Source organism: Epinephelus fuscoguttatus, linkage group LG4, assembly GCF_011397635.1.
Source record: "Epinephelus fuscoguttatus linkage group LG4, E.fuscoguttatus.final_Chr_v1".
Taxonomy (NCBI): Eukaryota; Metazoa; Chordata; class Actinopteri; order Perciformes; family Serranidae; genus Epinephelus; species Epinephelus fuscoguttatus.
In genome coordinates this window covers 28288358-28309171 of record NC_064755.1, presented here as the reverse complement: position 1 = coordinate 28309171, position 20814 = coordinate 28288358, and the positions used below count along the sequence as shown (strand labels likewise).

At 41.6% G+C, this 20814-nt stretch overlaps 1 protein-coding gene across 1 annotated transcript; it reads right to left on the bottom strand.

Annotated features, from left to right (window-relative positions):
* Window positions 1-4129: 4129 nt before the first annotated feature.
* LOC125886858 (vesicular glutamate transporter 2.1-like) lies at window positions 4130-20607 on the bottom strand. Its single transcript, XM_049573214.1, has 12 exons — window positions 19851-20607; window positions 18252-18507; window positions 17709-17827; window positions 16113-16227; window positions 15049-15136; window positions 14749-14835; window positions 11333-11475; window positions 11101-11250; window positions 8780-8912; window positions 8581-8691; window positions 8358-8485; window positions 4130-5895 (listed from the first exon to the last, which is right to left on the bottom strand). The coding sequence occupies exons 1-12, from the start codon at window positions 19934-19936 to the stop codon at window positions 5566-5568; spliced, it is 1746 nt and encodes a 581-aa protein (XP_049429171.1). The 5' UTR covers window positions 19937-20607; the 3' UTR covers window positions 4130-5565.
* Window positions 20608-20814: the final 207 nt, after the last annotated feature.

The window sequence follows — 20814 nt, the reverse complement described above, 5'->3', positions numbered from 1 at the left end:
CAAAAAACAGAGGAGGGTTTTTCAGTTTCAAAGTGAGCATCAGGAGCTCATTGCAAAAACATTAGCTTCTTAAAAAAAAAAAATCAAGTGGGGGAGATTCAGAAATGCTTTTAAAAATATTTGTTTCAGTGTGCACATGTGTGGCAGTGGGAGGAGAGCAGAGACATATAACATGTCTGGTGAGACAGACTGATTTGAGGTGCCAAGCTCTCCATTAATAAAGCAATTAGGGAGGAGAGAGAGGCGTTTATAAATTCAATTGCCCCGGGGTAGTGTAATGTCATGCTGGAGGGTGCCATAAAACAGTAATTACTCCAATGCTGCTTTGAAATTTTGGTTTATAATCGCTTGATCTTTCTGCATATGAGGGAGTTGAATTTTAGATAAGTTAAAGGATATTCAGGGAGCAGGGTGGAGAGATGGCTGTGTACAATGTGGACTGCAGACTAGAGAAGAGAGAAGGGATCAGGAGAATAATTGCATGCAGGCAGAGTCCCAGGGGAGGAGTGCAACCCTGTCATCAAACACTCATTCTGGCTGGGCCTCATCCCATTACAGTCCCTCAGGAGCCAAACTGCACCTGCCCCACAGACTGTCAACTACTCAATCCTCCTTCGCTCGCCCTCACCATTACACAAACAGCACCAGCAACATCACAATGAAAGTCTGGGATGCAGCAGAGGGTGGAGGTTAGAGGCAGGTGAACGCTGACAGAATCCCCACCTATGAATGAAATGTCGACACAGATTTTGTCCAATTACGGCGCACCCCAGCAGGCACGTCACCAGTGCAACAGCCGTGACCACCCCGGCTGGTTAGGCATGAGAAAACATGTTCCACGTGGCTGGTGACACAATTGTGTTTTCTGTCAAATTAACATGTGCTCCGATGAGCAGGCGGTGCTGAGTGTTAATGGTTTCCCTCCTCAGCCGGGCAGATTATTGGAGGAGAAGCTGAGATTTATTGTAATTGCTGCCACTGCTGCTGCTGGTTTTAGACATGGAGCTGCTTCCTGTGATCGAAGCATCAGTTGACACAGACAAGGCTACTGTAGACTGCACATTGAATTGATTCAAACTGTCCGTCATGTGCATAAAGCCCATGGTCAACACCTTAACCCCCACCCCCACAAACTTCTCGCCTGTCAATCATTTCTTCTCAGGAGAGAGCAGAGATGCGAAAGCTTCATTTGCAAACGGCTGCAGAGATTTTTCCTGCATATATTCACCCCGGGCCTACAGTCAGAGGGAGGTGGAAACCTACCACATTTAATAACTACCAGTTGGTCACATTGACATCATGCGTAATGAGGACCTTCAGGGAGCTGGTCAGACCTCTGATGATGGACTGCTCTCATATTCTGTATCTGCTCCATATGACTCATCCCCACCTGCAGAGGCTGGAAGGCGCCGTCAGAATCCCGGACTTTGATTTATCCAGACTCGAACACACCACAGAGCCCTTCCTGCTGTAAGGAAAAGCTGAGAGACGCATGTGAATGGATGGACGCCATGTTTTCTTGAATTATTCACCACCTCACTAACAGGCTGCAGTTTGTGGGCCTCCAGAGCAGCATGTTTGACACACTGCAGAGCAGCACAGAGGCGCCACAGATTGTAATATCACCTTTCTTGTTGGCTGTGTGCATCTCTGACTTCAGATTTAACTGTGAATCATAAGACCGCCATCCAAGGACGTAGGTTTTGTTTCACCATTGGGGGCGGACATATATGACTCAGAGGTATTGGGGGTCCTCCACCAGAACATTTCAAGCATCAAACACTTTATTTCCTGCATTGTGGTGAATTTTTATGCATCAGTTCATGGTGAATGTCTTCAATTTTGTCAAAATAAAAGCCCCCCCCTACTGAATGATGTTATTGGAGGAGACAAATGCACATGTTCTAAATATTGAGGGGGATGTGTCCCCTGCATCCCCCCCAACATCTGCAACTATGCCTCCATCATCTCCCTCACAACTGCAATGATCACACAGTGAGGGCAGTATTGGTGAATTCTGTTTTCTTTTCAAAATAATTTCTTTGGTCAAATAAGTATTATAAAACCTAAACGAACTCACCCTGATGTGAAGCCAGTGGAGTAGAAGCATTGCCCAGGTATTTGCATCAGGTCTCATGGTTCAGAGAGAAGACCCAAATGCACAACACCTTGCAAGCAGGTTTAAGGAACAAAAGACGAACTAAAATAAAATAAGGCTGTTGTCAAAACCCAAATAGGGAAAACCTGAGGGAGCTGGCTGGAGTTACACAAACTACAAATGAAAAACTCAAAAACTAAACTGGAAACGAACCAGTAATCCGGAAACACAGGTAAGGAATCTAACAAGGAGCGCAGAAAACCAACACGGACGAACTGACAAAACACAAAGGGAGCACAAACACTAAACACATAAGGAAAGGAGAGTGATAATGAGGGACAGGTGACAGCAAGGTAGATGAACAGGTGAAACAAATCAGGGCGGGGCAGAAGACACACTAAAGACAGGAAGCAGAACTCCCATGAGGAGTGAACCTACAAAATAAAAACAGGAAATAGACTAAACATAAATGTCCTCAACATAAGTGATGATCTGTAACACAGCCCAGTCTGTGTTGGTTGCAATGCGCTGGTCATTTTAAAGGTGCAGTGTGCAGGATTTAGGGGGATATATGGGCAGAAATGGAATATAATATCATAAGTATACTTTCTTCAGTGTATAATAACCTGAAAATAAGAATCTTTGTGTTTTTGTTGCCTCAGAATGAGCTGTTTATATCATGCAGAGCGAGTTGTTGTCCACGAAGTCCGCCATGTTATTTCTACAGTAGCCCAGAATGGACAAACCAAACACTGGCTTTAGATAGGGCGACATTTTCTCGTCAGCCACTGTAGTTCTACATGCCTGGTACAAGGGAGAAGTTTCAGTTGGTTCCAGATGCCACTAAATCCTACACACTACACCCATAAATACATGCTGCCATGTAAAATAAGGTCTTTTTAATTTTGCACAAATCCAACAGTGTGCTCTGGATATTTTTTGGAGGAGGCTTGCATTTCATATTTTTTATTGAGACCATATTCCACCCATGCTAAGAGCCTCTCACAAGACGGAACAAACTTATCTTAGTATTCAAAATAAAGTAAATGCTGTTGCTGATTTTCATTGGATGGTGTCATCAAAGACCAAAGCTACAAGGAACTAATGTTGCATTCAGGTTTCACCTTGTAACGTCAGTATTTCAATTGTGCATCATCAAACGGTTGCTTGTAACATTAATAATGTAGGAATCAAACCTTATTTTACAGCTGCACTCATTGCAAGTTAAATCGAGGATTTTATTAAAATGTAAATTAATGCAATGTAATGAGCACTGATGTTTTATATGTGTTTAGTGTCGACTGTAAAGGCAGCGCGACCTTTCTTGTCACCAGCATTTATTCTGAATTCAAACTTTCATTAGAGGCATTTTGGTTTTAAAAGTCCAATCTGCTGTGGAGTTAAACAGTATTGATTTGTCACGATTTAATGCAGGAGCTGGGTCAATAGTGGAATATGTTCATGTAACACTGGTGACCTCAGTCGTGTAGCGGAGGACACACTGAGGAAACAGGGTGTGCCACAAGTATAATATTTCACATTACATTCTCATAATGTGTTTCTTCTTTTTCAGTTACGCCTCTGATCTTTTTCCTGTACGTTCCAGAGAAGTGTGAGATGCTGCTGAGAGGTTTAATTAGTTTATCACACTTTCATGCACCTACACTGACACCTCATGTACACTGCATATTTAAGTCTGTGAGACGACAGACAGTGATACTGGTTTGTTGGGATGTTAAACTCCAGTAATAGCGTTAACATTGCTGCTTTCCTTTTATCAGTTACTGAGCTCTGGGGTCCGATACTCTCCCTTGGACTCCAGAGACCTCGGTCATTGATTTACTAATGAGAAAACGTGGAGAGAATTGTAGTTGCACGACACTGATTGGAGAAGGTGGTTCATACTGGTTAGTAGTCTGGCTCCAGTCTCTGAGGACCAGTAACCTTCAGATAAACAGCTGGATATGCTGCAGTACAGTACGGTGCAAAGATGGCAAAGAACGACAAAAAACATGACTTTTGGTTGTTTTTTTTTATAAAATGATATGAGTATTTTTTATAACACTTTTTGACATCAACATACCTCTTCATTAAACACAATATTAGAAGCCATAAAATCACATTAATCTGTTTTACATAAACTTCAGGCACAAAGCCGTAATAGCATCTTTTGGTCATCTTAAAACATTCTTAAATATTCATATATTTTTAAACATCCTTGCAGAGTTCATACAGCAAATGAATAAAGTGTTCAAATAGCAAATAAAGTCAGGTGGAAGAGCCGTCTATTAACTCATGTGCTTCACTCCAAACGTGACAATATCAAAGTGTCAACAAGGTGACAATGAGAACAACCAAGAAACACCAAGAAGATCACAACAGCCTGGTTGTTCACATACATTACTGCATTCCCCGCTGTCAAAATGTAACTTGTCCTGCATCATGAGCACTAAAGCTGGATTTTCCAGACTAGTAATTTGTTAAAACACACACCTTAATGTTGAGCATCACATGACTCCAAAACAATTACAGTTAGATACAGCAAGCCAGTGTTACATTACAGAACAGAATGTGATGGGTGGTGGCTGGTACACAGAATTTATTGCAGTGCACACCAAACATCAATAAACAATGTCTTCTGAGCAATCGCCTTCAAAACTTCTTTTTTTTTTTTTTGATTTGTCTCACATCACGACTGGCACCTGAAAGTTCGTTTTATTATTCATTATGGCAGAAGACGCTTATCTAAGAACAAAGCAGTGAGCCGTATGAGGACTATCCATGACTGTGAGGCGGCTGCATCTGAAACATTGATCTGAGCAAATTCATGCAAACAAACACACACTAAAACTCTACGGTTCAACTTCACTCACGCTATTTTTGTCTTATAGTGTATTACAGGCCTCGCTCTGGGAAGAGGAGACCTTTTTTGCAAGCAGACATCTCCCTGAAAAGGTACTGTCCATGAAAAATATGGCCTTTTATATTAATGTTAACACAGATCAACGACCCAAAATCCACAATAGTCTCACAGAAACAGTATACAGGTATATACAGTACATAAAACACATTTGAGAAACAGAATAGAATTTGTTTTTAGAATACTTATAGTTTCAGTGCAATCAGAGTGGTATTAGAAAGACCCTATATGATGGTCAACTGCAGTGTCATCTGGCTCATGTTGTTCAAGTAGATTGATGAGGTTTGGGTGTCTAAGAAGGACAACATATGCCTGCAGTGTTCTTTGCTCTCTGTATAGTGAAGCCCTACAGTAGGTAGATGTGATGAGAGACGTGTGAGAATCTAATGAGGATTGTTCTGCATTGCAATTAACTATTTCTTTACATTGGCTTTTTGAAACTAGTAAACATTTTACTTGAATACACAGAATGGATTTAAATATCTAAGATAATGTTGTGCAATCCATGATGGAGAGTCTGCGAGCAGACTCACCACCACTGTCTGGTTTAAGAGTAGCCACGCTCAGAATACATCTTTCCAGCCGGCTCCTGTACATACTCCTCTGTCTTATCCCAGTCCTGCACCCAACCTCCGTTGAGCTGCGCAGTGGCCCCGTAGCTCTTAGCCGGGCCGCCCATTGCACCATAACCCTGTGTGATGTCACCGGTCTCCTCAGCCAGCTCATCCTCATCAATGAAGCCGCACTTCTCTTCACTGGTTTCTTCAGGGTCGGCCCATGGCTGTTTCTCCCCAGATGCAAAGATCCCGTAAAACACCACTCCCCCATAATGCACCAGGGAAGCAATGAGGAAGACATACTGCCACTCTTCCCGAGTCTAGGGACAGAAAACAGTTGCATCAGGCTGAGTCACTTCTTTGAAGAAGTATTTCATTGCTGGAAACGTGGTCTTTTTACAAAACTACGCTGTTTGTGCAGCAGAAAGATGCAAATACTTCTGAAAATGGTGTTAAATGCCAAGAGAAAACAGAAGAAAAAGGCTGCGGCATTAGCTTTTGTTCAAGAGGTAGAAAACCTACAACTACCAAAATGCACTGCGCTGCACTGAACCAATAAACACCCCCACTGGTAGGGGATGTGAGCTACTTATTCCAAAAAACATGGCGGCCTGCTGTTAACCAAGCCTCCAGGAAGTGCCGGTCTGTGAAGCCAATTTTACATAGTGACGAAATGTGGAATTACTCCTTCCAAGTCTGTCAAGTGAAGCCACTGGGCCCAAAAAGACTTTTCCCATAGACTAACATTGTGATAGAGACTTCTGTAAATGAGTTGATGCATTTTTTTGAGCATCTCATCCCTGCAAAACGACTCATTTTACTATCAGTATTTGTGCATTGGGTACGATAACATTTTGAAAGTTTAGATGAGCTGCAAGATTAAATCTCTCTACTCCCATTCAAGTTAGCGGAGCACTTAACCCAAAGTTGCCAGTTTGGCTGGCAGAAGTCTCTAGTGGGTTTGCTCTATGGGCCTGATGAAGTGGAAGCAGTGCCAGTCATCCGGGTAATTTTATAGGTGGCAGTTGAACTTTTTGGCTTCATACGCTGCTGAGCAGCATTCATAAGAGTGAACGGGATCCCACCTCCAATGCTGCATTCAAAAAACTGAAAATTTGCAAAGTATCCCTTTAAGTCCGTGATGATGTATTTTCATAACTGACTTCTTAGCATGAGCAATTTTCCACCAAACAGCTTTGGTTTCACATGACAGATTCATGTATTGGTGTCTGTATAGTTGGACAAAAGTGAAGTCATGTGTCCCCAGCCCAGTCTTCAAAATAAAATGTTGGCATTACACATTATTGCAAACCACTGTTATGCCACATTTGTATGTTTTATCATGTTTTAGTATCATATCAACATCAACAGCTACGTCTAAACTGACATAGCTCAGATTACATGTATATGAGCTGTGGCTCTCATCAGGAGGAAGATAAAATATGAAATGTGCAAATGTAACATATCTGTTATTTGCAGGGAAAAAATATTGCCAGCATTTACACTGTTGATTGGGTTGGCATCTCTTTGTACCTATTGGAGCCACACTATTGTTCCAACAGCCCATAATTATGGAGCCTTAATAGTCCAAAAAATGTCCCTTTGGACCGAAAGCCTATTTGTACGACAGTCTGTTACCCCCCCAAAAAATGTGCACTGCTCCGAAGGGCCATTTCTTCAAGGGTTAAGGCTTGCTAACAAGTCACCAGATCATCCTACAATGGCAAAGGCATGACCCGTACTACTCTGCCAGTGACTGACTCACTCTGATATTCTTACCCTAACCCTAACAAATCTCACTCCTCATGCCTGAACCTATCAACCCAAGGCAATGGGTACTTGCCAATCAGAGGAAGAATAGGGTGGGTCATGCCTTCACCATGGAGACAAAGTGTATGTCAGTCCCAGCCCCACTAGAGGGGAAAACAATCCATCACTCTCCAATAACTTTGTATTGCTAATGGTGCTTCCTTTTCATTAACATCTGCTAGCAAACAACATTAAAAGCTACATTGTGGTGGGATGCACAAGATCATGGTAAAGACTCCATAACTAAGTTTTTACAAGCTGGCAAACCAAAAAACGGAGCTTTGTAAGCAATACAACTTGAGGCATCAGCAGGAGGATAAGGGAAAACTGTAAGATCCTGACACTCAGTACATCTTCATGTAGCAAGCATTTGCTAACTTGGCCAGAAAAACTGTGGAGGTTGAAGCTAACTAGTGAGGCCTGGTTTTGATCTTTGTTAGCTTCAATGCAACACATTCTCACTCTGACCTCGTCACATGTCGGCAGTTGATCATGGACTTTCCATGTCCAGATACGACGTGAAAGGTACCCTGGGTGTGTTGGATGTTGACGTTCTGGGACGCCGTGTCAAGTTCTGCCTGTTACATGCATTGTCTTCTTTCTAAATACACTTCCAGTTTCACAGGCAATGCACTTCTTACATACTGTGTCTTCAGATCTCTTTTGAATGATGATCTTACCCGCTGATTTGATAAAATATTTGTAAATATCAAAGTATGCCACCACTGGCCATTCAGTGGGATCATTTTTCCAGCATAAGCAAAGAAAAGAGAAAGGACGCTGAGACAGATACACCGACAATATTGAATTAGTCAGTGTAACTTTCTTCTCTGGTAGACATAAGGTGCTAAAATAATCCCAATAAAAATAATGAGAAACAGTGTTATTGAAGATTTAAAAACACTTTTCAGGGTCTTTTAAAGTTCCTATCTGCATTAACATTCAAATTACTGTATGAATAGCAATGACTCACCTTGTGCTTAGTCATGGCTCCCACTATTAGAGGGCAAACCATCCCTGACAGGGTACCAACACCGTTGGATATACCCATGAGGATGCTGGCATAGCGAGGAGCGATGTCTAGATGGTTGACATTGAAACCTGCAGCAACAAAGAGTGAATATTTAGAGTCTTGTGCTCTTATGAACAACACAAAAGGACATCTGTCCCATCCAATCCACTGTGTTGAGACTCACCTGATATTGCAAAGCCGCTAAAACCCACCGCCAGAACTAAGAAAGAGATGGCCACCCCCTTACTGTGAGAATAACCCACCACTAACAAGAGGGTGGCCTCCATGCCAAACCCTGAAAACAACAGGACAAGAGTTCTGTGGTGAGGCATACTTTTACAACATCAAGGAAACAGACAGAGAGCTGATTATCAAAGCCTCACCTCCGCAGTTCATGATTTTCCGGACCATGGTGGTGGACAAGATGTTGTGGGTCCGCAGGTAGTCCGCTAACTGGCCTCCTAAGGGCACGATGATGGTCATGACCAAGTGAGGGAGCGCCGACACTATTCCAACCTGAGAAAGCATCAAACACTTGTCTGAAGCAAATGTGACAACTCCAAAGAAGCTGTCAAAACAGAAGTGATTCTTCTTCTCTTCTGGGACCCAATCTTTGTGTCTGTTTTAACCTCTGACTGCAGCGTCACATCTGAGCCATAATTCAGCTGCAGTAATCACAGCAGCCCATCCTGAAGCCGAATTACACCTGCCAAACCAGCTTGATTCATGCTTCACACTCTCCAGCGCGGGTTAAGAGTGTGATTTTTTAAGATTAACTAGAATCTTTGTCTGACACATTCACTCATGGACAGCAGGATCAGAAAATGACCAAACCACAGCACCTTCAGAAGCAATCTTTGCAAAATACACTCAATATGTTTTAAATCAATTTTCTTAAAAGAGGTGACAAATTATGCCAAATGAGTAAGATTATTCCAATTAATGTTTTGTGAAAGGGCTCGGTAGAAGAATTTTAAGCTTGATTCAATTGAACAATTAAAGTAATGATTCCCACAGCTGAGGAAAACCATTTAAGACAGTTAAGCAAAGTATCTGAATTTTAAAATGTCTGCCTCTTCACTATATGCCCTGAGCATGTCATCATCCTCACAGTCTAACCACAGTTTGCACCTAATAACTAACAACAATGGAAGCAGTGGAGCCATTGTTCACCACAATTGGAAACACAATAACACAGGCTACAAAGCAGGAACAAACATAAAATGAGAATCATGTCTGTGAGTCTATTGTCTCGGGGCATGCTAAGACCAAACTTAATTTTCAGCCCAGTCGCCGGAAGAAAATGTTTTAAGTGTGTTTGTGCAAACCACAAATATGTTACATTTATACATTTCATTTGTATCATATTGTTTCTAAAGTGACATAGTATATGAGCCATCTTTGAGATTAGGAGGTGGAGTGGATGGTGGATGACGAGACACCAGCCAAGTTCAAGACCAACAAACGAAAACCCTGGCTGATTTTTAGTGACCCATTGCTGTTTATCCTGCCTCTTTTTAGCAGACAAACGTGGGTGTTTGTAGTGACCCGTCACTGTTTTTCTATGAGTAATAGTGCCACAAAAAGCAGTTGTATTTTACAGTGACATCGCTGCGTTTCCAGCTGCTATTGTGCCCAGGGGATTTAAAGCCAAAATATGATCTTTTCCCAACCATAACCAAGTGTTTTTTGTACCACTAGCCTACATAATAACATACAAATGTAAAGTATCCACGGTTTGCAGAAGTGCACAATGGCAATATTTTTTCTGGTGACTGGGTTGCCATTTCAGTCAGGAACATTTTATTTCTATTTGCAGTATTATATTTGGCGGTATGGCTCTGTACTGGGGCCTTTTCAGCCTTTCCTAGGCCTACACAGAAAACCTCCTCCACGCACCTACGTGGAAAGCCTAAACCGGAAAGAGCACACTTCTCCACCCTTTCGGTGCCTACATGGAAAGCCTAAACCGGAGAGAGCACACTTCTCCGTCTTTCCACGTGCAAACGAAGAAAGCCTGAGGCAGAGAGAGCACACCTCTCTGCCCTTCCATGCGCCTACATGGAAAGCCTTAAGCATGGGAGCAGCAGCAAAGACCCCTTCCCGGGAACAGAACAGCGCAAACATCAATGATAAACAAATGACATTGATAAGTCATCCACAACATGAAAAGGAGGAGCTGGTGTGGCGGTTGGTTGCAAAACGGCTTGCAGAGGAAGCAGCAACAGTAGGCAGGCCAGAGCAGTTTAAATAGGGCGCCCTGAATGAGGTTTGCCAATTGGTTGTATAGAAAGGAATCATGTGATCGATCAGCTGACTCCCTTCCATAAATCAGCTGCTCCATCAGTTGATGGGGATGTTTGAGATCAGCTGATGTAGCTGTGAGCTGAGCTTGACTTCGTGTCCTGTCTGAACTTACGCTATGCTCAATTTTAGTTTGACTCTAACACTGGTAGCAATTTTTAAACCTGCAAAAACTGATGTCTTTAGCCAATTTTGGGAAGTGGAAGTTGTGAAAGCAACACATTATAAAATGAACAACAGCACTGTGATACTTCTGACAGTGACAGTTCATAGCACTAGTAGCAAGAAGGTTCTTAATTTACAATTCATGTCTGGGAAAATCACAGCTTGTAATCTTAATCACATGACATTAAAGGATATTTTTAGGGCTGACACCAGGGATTATAAGGGATTCATTTACCTTGCTGATTTCAAAACCAAACACCTCCTCAAAGTATGCAGGCTGGCTGATGAGGAGCAGATAAAAGGTCCAGCTCCTGCAGAAGTTGGCCACAATGATTGCATAGACGGGCATGGAGGAGAAGAACTTCCTCCAGGGGGTCTTGAATTTCTGTCACAACAAACAGAGAATCAGCTGAATGCACAGCAATCGTCATGATGCACACATCAGTGGATACATATTGAGAACTCACCTCCATTGCACCCATCAGCTGGGCACTTTCACCGATGCTCTCCTCGATGTAACGGCGCTCCTCGTCAGTGATGGTCGGGTGCTCCGCTGGGCTCTCATAGGACACAAAGATCCAGAACATGTACCAAAATATCCCAAAGCATCCTGAACAGATTGACACAGTGATGAGCATGTTAGTCATAACAAACTCAGGCTGTGCAGCCAAACATTTATCAGACCCCCAGAACGTGACCTTAAATATAGTGGAGATTCCAAAGTTTCCAAAGATACCAAACATGTCAGACTGAAATTTGGTAAAATGTGTATAGAACGAGGCAAATTATATCTAGAATATTTCTATATGATAGAATGGTGCAGCCATAACAAACACAGAGTCTTATATTTGAATATTTCACTCAGTTTAAACATCATATAACAGCTCTGATGATGAGCTGATACAGACTATGATGCTGTCAGTGACTAATAAGGTGATTTTTCCAATCTTTGCCACCTTTTATGTGGATGTCCAATCAGTCCTGATAGTATATGTAGTCAGCTGAAGCAATAAATCCTCACTCGTGACCAAGAAAGCTGAGTTCTCCTGCTCACTGAGTCAGGCCGGCAGAGCCTACATGTACCAGGATGTATTGACGCAAGCTTTGTTGACCAGAACGTAGCATTAGGTGTCAAAAGTCCTCACTCACAGTGGCCATCTGCCCTCAGCCCTGCTGGACTTGGTTGTCTTTTCAGTTTATCTTTGGGATCCTGAAGAAGGTCTCCAGCGCAGCTCTGTCCAAGTGAGGAGTAAGCTTTCATGCATAGTAACACACACACATGGGCTCTCTCTGGGTTGGTATTGGCAACAGCATCCAACAAAAAAGGCCCATGCTAAAATTCATTGCAGGAGAATTATTCCCTCCTGGTAGCTCAGATTCTGGAGGGTCCCTGCCGACCATATCCTCTTGCACAGCTCATGCAGCTACAGCCACTGTAGCTCGCTGCATTTCTTCCTTTCTTCCATTTCTGCCTTGAACAAATATGGCTGAATATGTGAGTCAGCCAAAACACTGTCAGCTGTATCCTCATTCTCTGCACTCATATTTTGGGATGCTATTTCCGCTGCTGTAAACACGGCTAGGTTGCAATACAAGCAAAGAGAACAGGGAAATCCTGTTTTTGAGCGATATCTAGAGGATGCCCCCTGGGTACCTGAGGCGAAGTAGAAATCCAAGATAAAAGAGCCTGTAGTTCTCCCTTATCTCCAAATGCGTCACTGATGCATCAGATGACGGCACTGGGTGCAGGAAGAACAAAAGATATCAGAGCTGCAGCCTTCTCAGTCAGTATAGCAAACACTGAGGAATTTATTGCTTCAGTCAACTTCATTTACCATCACCAGTGGTTGGTCATCAACATAAAAGTGAGAATTTTCCCCATAATGGCACTTCAGAAGAACTAAAAAGTGGAAAAGCTAGTCAATTGAACAGTAGCCACACACAATAATAGTACCTGCTAAAACTCAGTGTAACAGTAGCAAAGAGAAGACTCACAAAGACAGTAAACTGACTCAGTAATGTCAGTCAGCCCCTACAGATGTTGGGATCACAACAGTTAATAAAAATTCAACCAACTCCTGTGAATACTGCGCAGCCATGCAATTTTGTCCAATCACCGCAACATTTTTGATAAACTGACCAATCATCATAGTTTGCCATTAGGTTCACTGATCATAGCAGTCCCCCCACACAACATCACCAAACTCGCTTCCTTGTTTCTGGTTGTGAAGATGCAGACATGAGCAACATGAACGTCTCATGACAAAATTACTGCTCAAGACCATGCAAGGCAATTTCCAGATGTTCTGCATAAAAGCAGGGGTAATCTGTTTTACACACAACATTGTGCTGGAACACAAACAACACTGATTGATGAACACTTTACTAATGTTACTGCATGACAGAGACTGTTGCATCCAGATCTGTTGCAAGTGCTGAAAACATTTTAGGTGAGTTAGATTAAGTATGGATAATTAGTGGCAACATTAGTGTAGTATAAATCACAGACTCTCAATAGATGCCTTCAATTTTTTTCATTAATTATTAATTTTATTGCTTTATTTGGAAAAAAAAGAAAAAGAAGAAGAAGCCTAACACCCACAGACTGTAAAAATAAGGGATGCAGCTACCATGACGTCACCCATTGGGTTGTGGACACCCTTTTTCAAGCCTCAAATTCAGCATTTTAGCTGTCGCCATTATGGTTTTTTGGAGCCAGAAATGACCATATTAGAGCAAAAGTAGATCTGACTGAGAAGCTGAGGACACAGACAACCTGTCACTTAAAGCAGTCTGCTGTAAAAAAAAAAAAAAAAAAAAAAAAAAAGTACCTTTAAGCCTTAATAAAATACAAACAGGTGAGTTACATATAAAAATTCACCTCCCGTACAGTTGTCGTGAATGTTACAAAAGCTATAGAGGCAGAGGTGTCTTAAACGAGGCTGTAAACATGTTTATTTCAGTTGTAAAGTTGGACAACTTAACATGAGAGTCTGTGGGGATTGACTCGCTCCTGGAGCCAGCCTCAAGTAGCTGCTCAAAGAACTGCAGTTTTGGGCACTTCCCTGTTGACTTCCTTTTTCTCGCCAGAGGTTGCTGCTTGCTACAAACATAGCAACATGCATGGCAACTTTTATAAAAGACTACCATCTTTCTGGAGCCGCAAAACATATTTGAGTTTTATCTGAAGGTAACACAGCCTATTAAGTCTGTATTAGCCTATCAGCATTATTAAAAGGTCTAAATGAGCATTCATTATATGTTTTACCACAAGGTGGCTACTGAACTCTTAAGGACTATTCGGTACTTTAACTTTGCAGCATTGGCAGTAAAAGCATACAAACCTGTCCACACCCTATTGAATACTTTACTCCAAGACTTTTCCTCTTTTGGATTTGGAATCCATAGCTAGTCTAGCTAGGGAGACTCAAGACGAGCTACTGCCATTGAGATTTGGCAAAATTTAGAGGAAAAGATGCTAGTCCACAGATGATGCACATTTTAGTCGATGAAATGTAAAAATATTTTTCTTATTTGGTGTATAGGCTACACATTTTTACAGCTGACGAATGTAAGAACTTCTTAAGGTTTATAAGGATGATAAACGGAAATTAAAATGTTAAAAAATAATCATTATTATTAGCGACTGGAGAAAGGCAAAAGAACCGCATGTGGCTCTGGAGTCTAAAGTTTGCAAATGTTAGCCACCAGAAGCTATTGGTCACACCAGTCCATTTAAGGCTGCAGCAGCAAAACTCCTGAGTGTGTTGAATTTTTGAAAAAGGGTGCGATTAATTGCTTAGGAACTAAGAAACTGTGTCAATACTTTTTTCAAAAGTTACATAGTCTCCCTTTAAGGTGTTACAATCAAAGTGATACTCACCATACACGTAGAAGACAGAGGACCATCCAGTGTACTGCACCAGGATCCCAGCCAGAGGCATGGCTATCACTGCACCAGCATAGGATCCTGGACAAGATAGAAATATTTTGACCAGGCAGAATTTGATCCCGGCTGCTTATTCAGAGAACTGCTCCAGTGTTTCATGTCAGATGTGTTCAGCACACGTTTACACACATTTTAGGAGCAATATTGTGTCACTCTAAACCTGTAGTTCAGCGTGTGAAGTAATATGATGATGAAATCAACACAGAAAGGTGACAGTGTGTGTAGATGTTGTACCACAGAAGGAGATGGTTGCCAGACGACTTCTCTCCAGCGGTGGAGCCCATTTACTCCAGATCCCGTGGCAGGCTGGATAAGTCACTCCCTGCACGGTGACAGATAACATTACACTCACAGTCTGAATACACGAGGATCATTTTCTATTAAGATGTATTTTCTCAATATGATGCAAATAACTTCTGTTTTACTCCTATTGTTCCACTTTCAGTCAACAGAATTTACATAATGTAACTGATTCTGCCTGATTGACGTAGTCTGTTCTTATTTGCCGACGACATTCAAGACAAATTGTAGTTAATAACAAACAAACTGACGTGCATTGTAGCTGACCTTTCTAATAGAGACTAATGGGTTAGGTGTGAGTCGGTGCAGATTCAGCCTGACTACCCACTTCATGAGGAAAAAAAACTGAACTGCTCCTATTAAATCTTCATTACACACTAAGTGGCATACAATCAACTATTGATAGACATAAATTGCTGGGGCTTGCAGTGGGAGACACCCTGAAATGCTAATGTTTAATTTGCAGTAATAAGTCGGTGGGTGCTGAACGCAGGCGACTTGCTCTCTCTGCGGTCATGAGCTGCTATTGAAATGGCAGCAAAACAAAATCACAAAGGAGGATGACCTTCAGTTTGATAATAGCATCTCTCACTCTGAAATCTCTTCTGTTGGGCTGAGGGAGCCGCCCGCATCAAGTGGGCTTTATCTCTTTTGTTCTGTGTTTCTATGTGAACATGGAGCTGTTTCAGCCAGGTAAACCAACATACATGAGCCCTGCTATTCAAGGATTTCATGCTGTGTGTTATTTGTAGGCTAATCTGACAATTGTATACAGTATAATGAATGGAGCCTCTCAATAATGGGCTTCATTTTCCTGTGCCAATTCAAACAGAAAGCCAGGGAGTTCAGCACAAGAGGATTTCTGTAAATTGTGGTCAAATACAGAATGTCAGGACAATTTCATTAGGGGTCGAGTTTAGCTCTCAGCTTGATAATGAGGCATCAATTTTGAGGCTTTTTAAAGGTCAGGATCTGACGTGCAAACTGTGCATCCGTACCTCCACCAGCCCTTGTAATATCCTCACAAAGATGACACATCCGTAGTGCGCCCGGGCGGCAGTGGGAATGAACATGTTCAGGGTGGATGTCAGCAAGATGGCAGCACCAAAAACTCTGGATAAACAGTGTGGAGTATTTGTCAGAATATTATCAGAGTGAGATCATCTTATTCAGGAAGATAAACAGCAGTGATATTGATTCAAGCACTTCAGATAGACTACAGCATCAGATAAGTAACAAAATATCAATACAGTGTGACAAAAGTGTAGGTTTCTTTGGGGGGGACACATATGTAACTGGGGTTTGGGGGTTCTATTCCAGAAAATTGTGAGCATCAAACACCTTATTTCCTGCATTCTAGTGAATTTGTATGCACCATTTTGTGCATTTTCTGCATCAATTTATGATGTAAACATCTTTAATTTTGTCAGAATAAATGTCCTCCTTTACAGTCATGTTTTATTAGAGGGGGAAATGCAGAATTTAAAATTAAGGGGGACATGTCTCCTACACCCCCCCTGAAATCTATGCCTATGCAAGTTTATACTGTATGTTTATACTGATACAGATTTGGACACGCACACACATTCACACACAACAGGCAGTTATTCAGTTTCTATTGAAGTGAGGACAGGAGGTGTTTGGAGCAGAAGGCCTCAGTGGGCTCAGCTGACTTGGCATGATGAAGCTCTTCAAAGATTTGCATCTTATTTAGCCTCCATTTCCCTCACGAGAAATCTAACAATCCCATAACATGGATGTGCAAGGACTTACACTGCAACATTATACTTTGATTGCTCTTTATTGTATCACTATTAGCCTATATTTATTTTCTATAAAAGATTTTGCAGGTTTTGTTGTTAGAATTTGATGTTCTTCTCCAGTTTTTACATATTTGTTGCATTTGTTCTGCTCCTTTTCTCTATTTGTAGCTGACTAATTTGTTAGTGTAATAATGTGATATATAGAGGCAGGATGGTCATTGAAATCGCGCTACAATCATCACTTAGAACCGCATTTCACACATACACACACACACACACACACACACACACACACACACACACACACACACACACACACACAAGGCTTTGGCTGGTGTGGTTGCCATGCCTCTGAATATAAAGGATTAGACACGGTGGTCCCTCGGGAGCTCATTAACATGAGGAGGCACGCCTGGTAGGCATCAGCCAAACCCCCAGTTTATCTGCTGTAAGGTCAGCCTCCACTCTTCATCCAAACATCACACCTACATCACAATTATAGATTAAAAATATCAGCATATCTACAACAGATCTCTTGATACCCCCACCCACTATTTATCGGCGGAGAATTGGGAGAGATGATCACGTGCACAAGGGCGTAAGTTTCAACACCGAAAATTTTGAGCATCAAACACTTAATTTCCTGCATTTTGATGAATTTTACGCACCGTGTTGTGCCTTTAACGCATCATTTTTTTGTTGTATTTTTAACTTTTATCATAATAAAAGTCACATTTTTGTTGGGGGGGCACATGCACATGTTTTAAATAATGAGGGGCACGTGTCCCCTGCACCCCCCACCAAAATCTATACTTGTGCGCGTGCAGTTACCTGTTAGCGGCCAGTCTTGAAGAGATATACCCTCCTGGGATCTGAGTGACTATGTAGCCCCAGAAGAAGGAGCCATGAATCATCCCCACGGTCTCTGGGTCCCAGTTGAATTTCGCTTTCTTTCAGACAAAAATAAAAAAAATATAAATCATATTAAATGCCTTTAAAACGATACAAAATGGTTAAAGATGAGATCAAAATGCTTCTTAGAATAAAAATATTATCAGAAAGATGTCGGATCTATTTTTCATTTGATGCTTTAATACCTTTGCAGCCACACTAATGGATATATATCATGATTGTTTGACTAACTAAAGCAAAAAAAAAAAAAGCAGATTTGTAGGAAAAATAGAATTAAGAATCAAGGAGCCTACATGTATTTGCTTCTATGTGTTATATAATAAAGGCCCAACACAATTTAAAAGTACACGCAGGCTCAATTGAGGTTCTCCAGGTGTGTTAAATGGATCAATCTATTGGCTTTGGCCCTCATCACTTATTAAATATGTGTGTCTCGTGCGGGGGGCGGGGTTTAACAAGCACCTCTTTGATGATGATCTTGCCGTTTTGATGGATCGTGTGGTTATTGACCATGCTGACGATGGCCACACCCAAGTTACACCGGATACCGAAGGAGATGCAGAAGCCAATCCCGCTCAGCATAGCGATGATGTATCTGCGCGGGAGCCCAAAGCACGTGCAGTCCACCAGGGGCTTCTTCCGCTCCGGGTCCGCCGTGGGTCTCCCATCCTCCGTCAGCTCGATCGCCTCACCTGTCTGCTGCCGCTTCTCTAGCCTCCTGCACGACACATCCGATCATATGCTCTTTTTTAGGGTTGAATTTAATGTGTATACTTGGGTGTGTGAAATCCAACACAGGCGGATTAAGGTGCATTAAAGGGGCGAGGAATTAAGTGGGAAATGTGTGATTTTCTGCACATAAAACTGCATATACACATATATTTCTGTTCATATTATAGTCTGTTTGCAGCTCATGCTACAAAGGAAAATAGCTTGCATCTTTACTATATGTCCTTTCAAACACAGGCCTTCAATATCTTTAATTTCTTCTTTCATTTTTGGCTCAGGCCCTTTAAACCCTGCTCCCTTTTAGTTAAAATCAAACTGTTTTTTTCGTTCCCTGCCATGTTTCTGCAAAAGAAAGACACGCTGGCAAACGAGGAAAGAATTGCCTTCATACCGCATTGCAGCACTATCAGCAGCATCATTGTTTAGACTTATTTTTTTTACCCTTTCCATTTTTAATTAGCCTTTAAAATATGGCGTCGACATTTTGCTTTGGCTTTCATTTCAAATTCGTGCAAAGGAATTTAAGGTTCATTTAGAAAAAAAAAATGTGAAGGCCTCATACCAGGCCTTCAACAGATTTTTTTTCATGCATAGCTTTGAGTCACGTTTCTGTGTTGCAGCCTGAAATCAAGTTCAAGAACTGAAAGACATTAAAGGTGCAAAAAATAAATGTGTGCCTGCATTAATAGTGATCTAAAATATGTGTTTTTAAGATGATTTGTGCGAAAATTCGTTTTTCACTGGATTAATATTCAACAAAATTTGATTTTATTCGCATTTTCAATCAGGAATAATAAATAATTCAATTTAATACATAAGAAAATCTGCTCCTCTACGTCCTCATACCTTCCTCTGCTTTTAAAATGAAGATGTGTTTGATTTTCAGTGATCAGCTTTCCTTAGGACCACATTTCATTTATGTCCCTCTGACAGTAAGAAGAATAAAGCAAGTCAATTGATATGAAGTCCATCGATCTTGGATTAATACAGATGGATACATAAGGTAATAGATATCCTCCGACCTTGTGTCACGACTCGTTCTGTTTCATTAATTATTAAAAAACACCCACAGCAGCTGGTGGAGGGGGATCATCCTCCAGGGAAATATCTGATCCTTAAATATTCGGGCCACACGACTCTCTGCTTTCAGCATCCTGTCCGTGATCCATCCCATAAAGAACAGATTTACCCATTTGATTTATTTGTGATTTAGTCATAAAGATATTTAAAGCCAGTGTGTGATCTTAACACCTGGGTGTTTTCTATTTTTAATTTCTCATAATTCTCTGATTAAAAAAAATCATGCAGAAAAAGGGGATTTCTTCTCCTTACCTGTAAATACCCCCGAGGGCCTTTCCTGCGAGTTGTTTTATCCCCTCTTTAGAGTAAGGGGCAGCTTTCTCCGCGCCTGGCTCCATATCCAAAATTTCTTTAAAAATTCTATAACACTATAACAAATGGAAGCGCTGCAGTAATGAGCATATTGTTAAGATATTAATCCAAATAACGCACGTCTGTCTTTTTTTTTGAGCAGAAAACGCCTCGATGTCCGGTAAAAGATGAGCCAGGAAAATGGAGAAAGAGGAGAGAAAAGACGTTCAGTCTGAAAGGGCTGGTTTCACAGTCACAAAACAGCAGTCAAATAAGTCCGCTTTTGCCTTGCGCAATGTTAATCCATGCAGTGCCATCTTAAGATCCAGGCTGCGATTAGAAAACAGCAACGCAGGAAACAGAAAGTTGGATTTTTTTTTTAGTTTTCTTTAAGGAAATCAAAGGTGGGAAAAAAAGTGTAAATGTGGAGCCGGTGCAGGTCAGAGGAGCTCCGGTCTAATCTGAGGTGAGGATCTCCGGTGAGGCAGCAGCCGGAGGAGGTTTCAGCACCGCGGACAGCGCACAGCTCATCTACCTGTCAGCAGCTCCGAGCAGCGCCCCTCCTCCCTCCGCTCCTCTCCTCTAATTCAATTACTACCTAAAAATCTGTTAACAGCGACATTTGCCAATTGCATAACCTCTCTCCTTCACTCATATGTAACTGAATAAAAAAGAGGGATTTCAGGAGGAGCTCCGACCAATTATAAATCACTTGCTGCAGCGGGCACAAAGCAGTGATCCCCCCTCCTCCTCCTCCTCCTCCTCCTTTACCCTCCCTACATCCGGTTATTTCTGGGTTTTAGTCTGACCTGCAGCCTTTATAGACAGTGTTTAAACCCCAGGAATGCATTTGTTGAAATATTTGTTTTTACTAAAATGAATAAACTGGTGATTATAATATTTTTCATTGAATAAAAGAAGACAT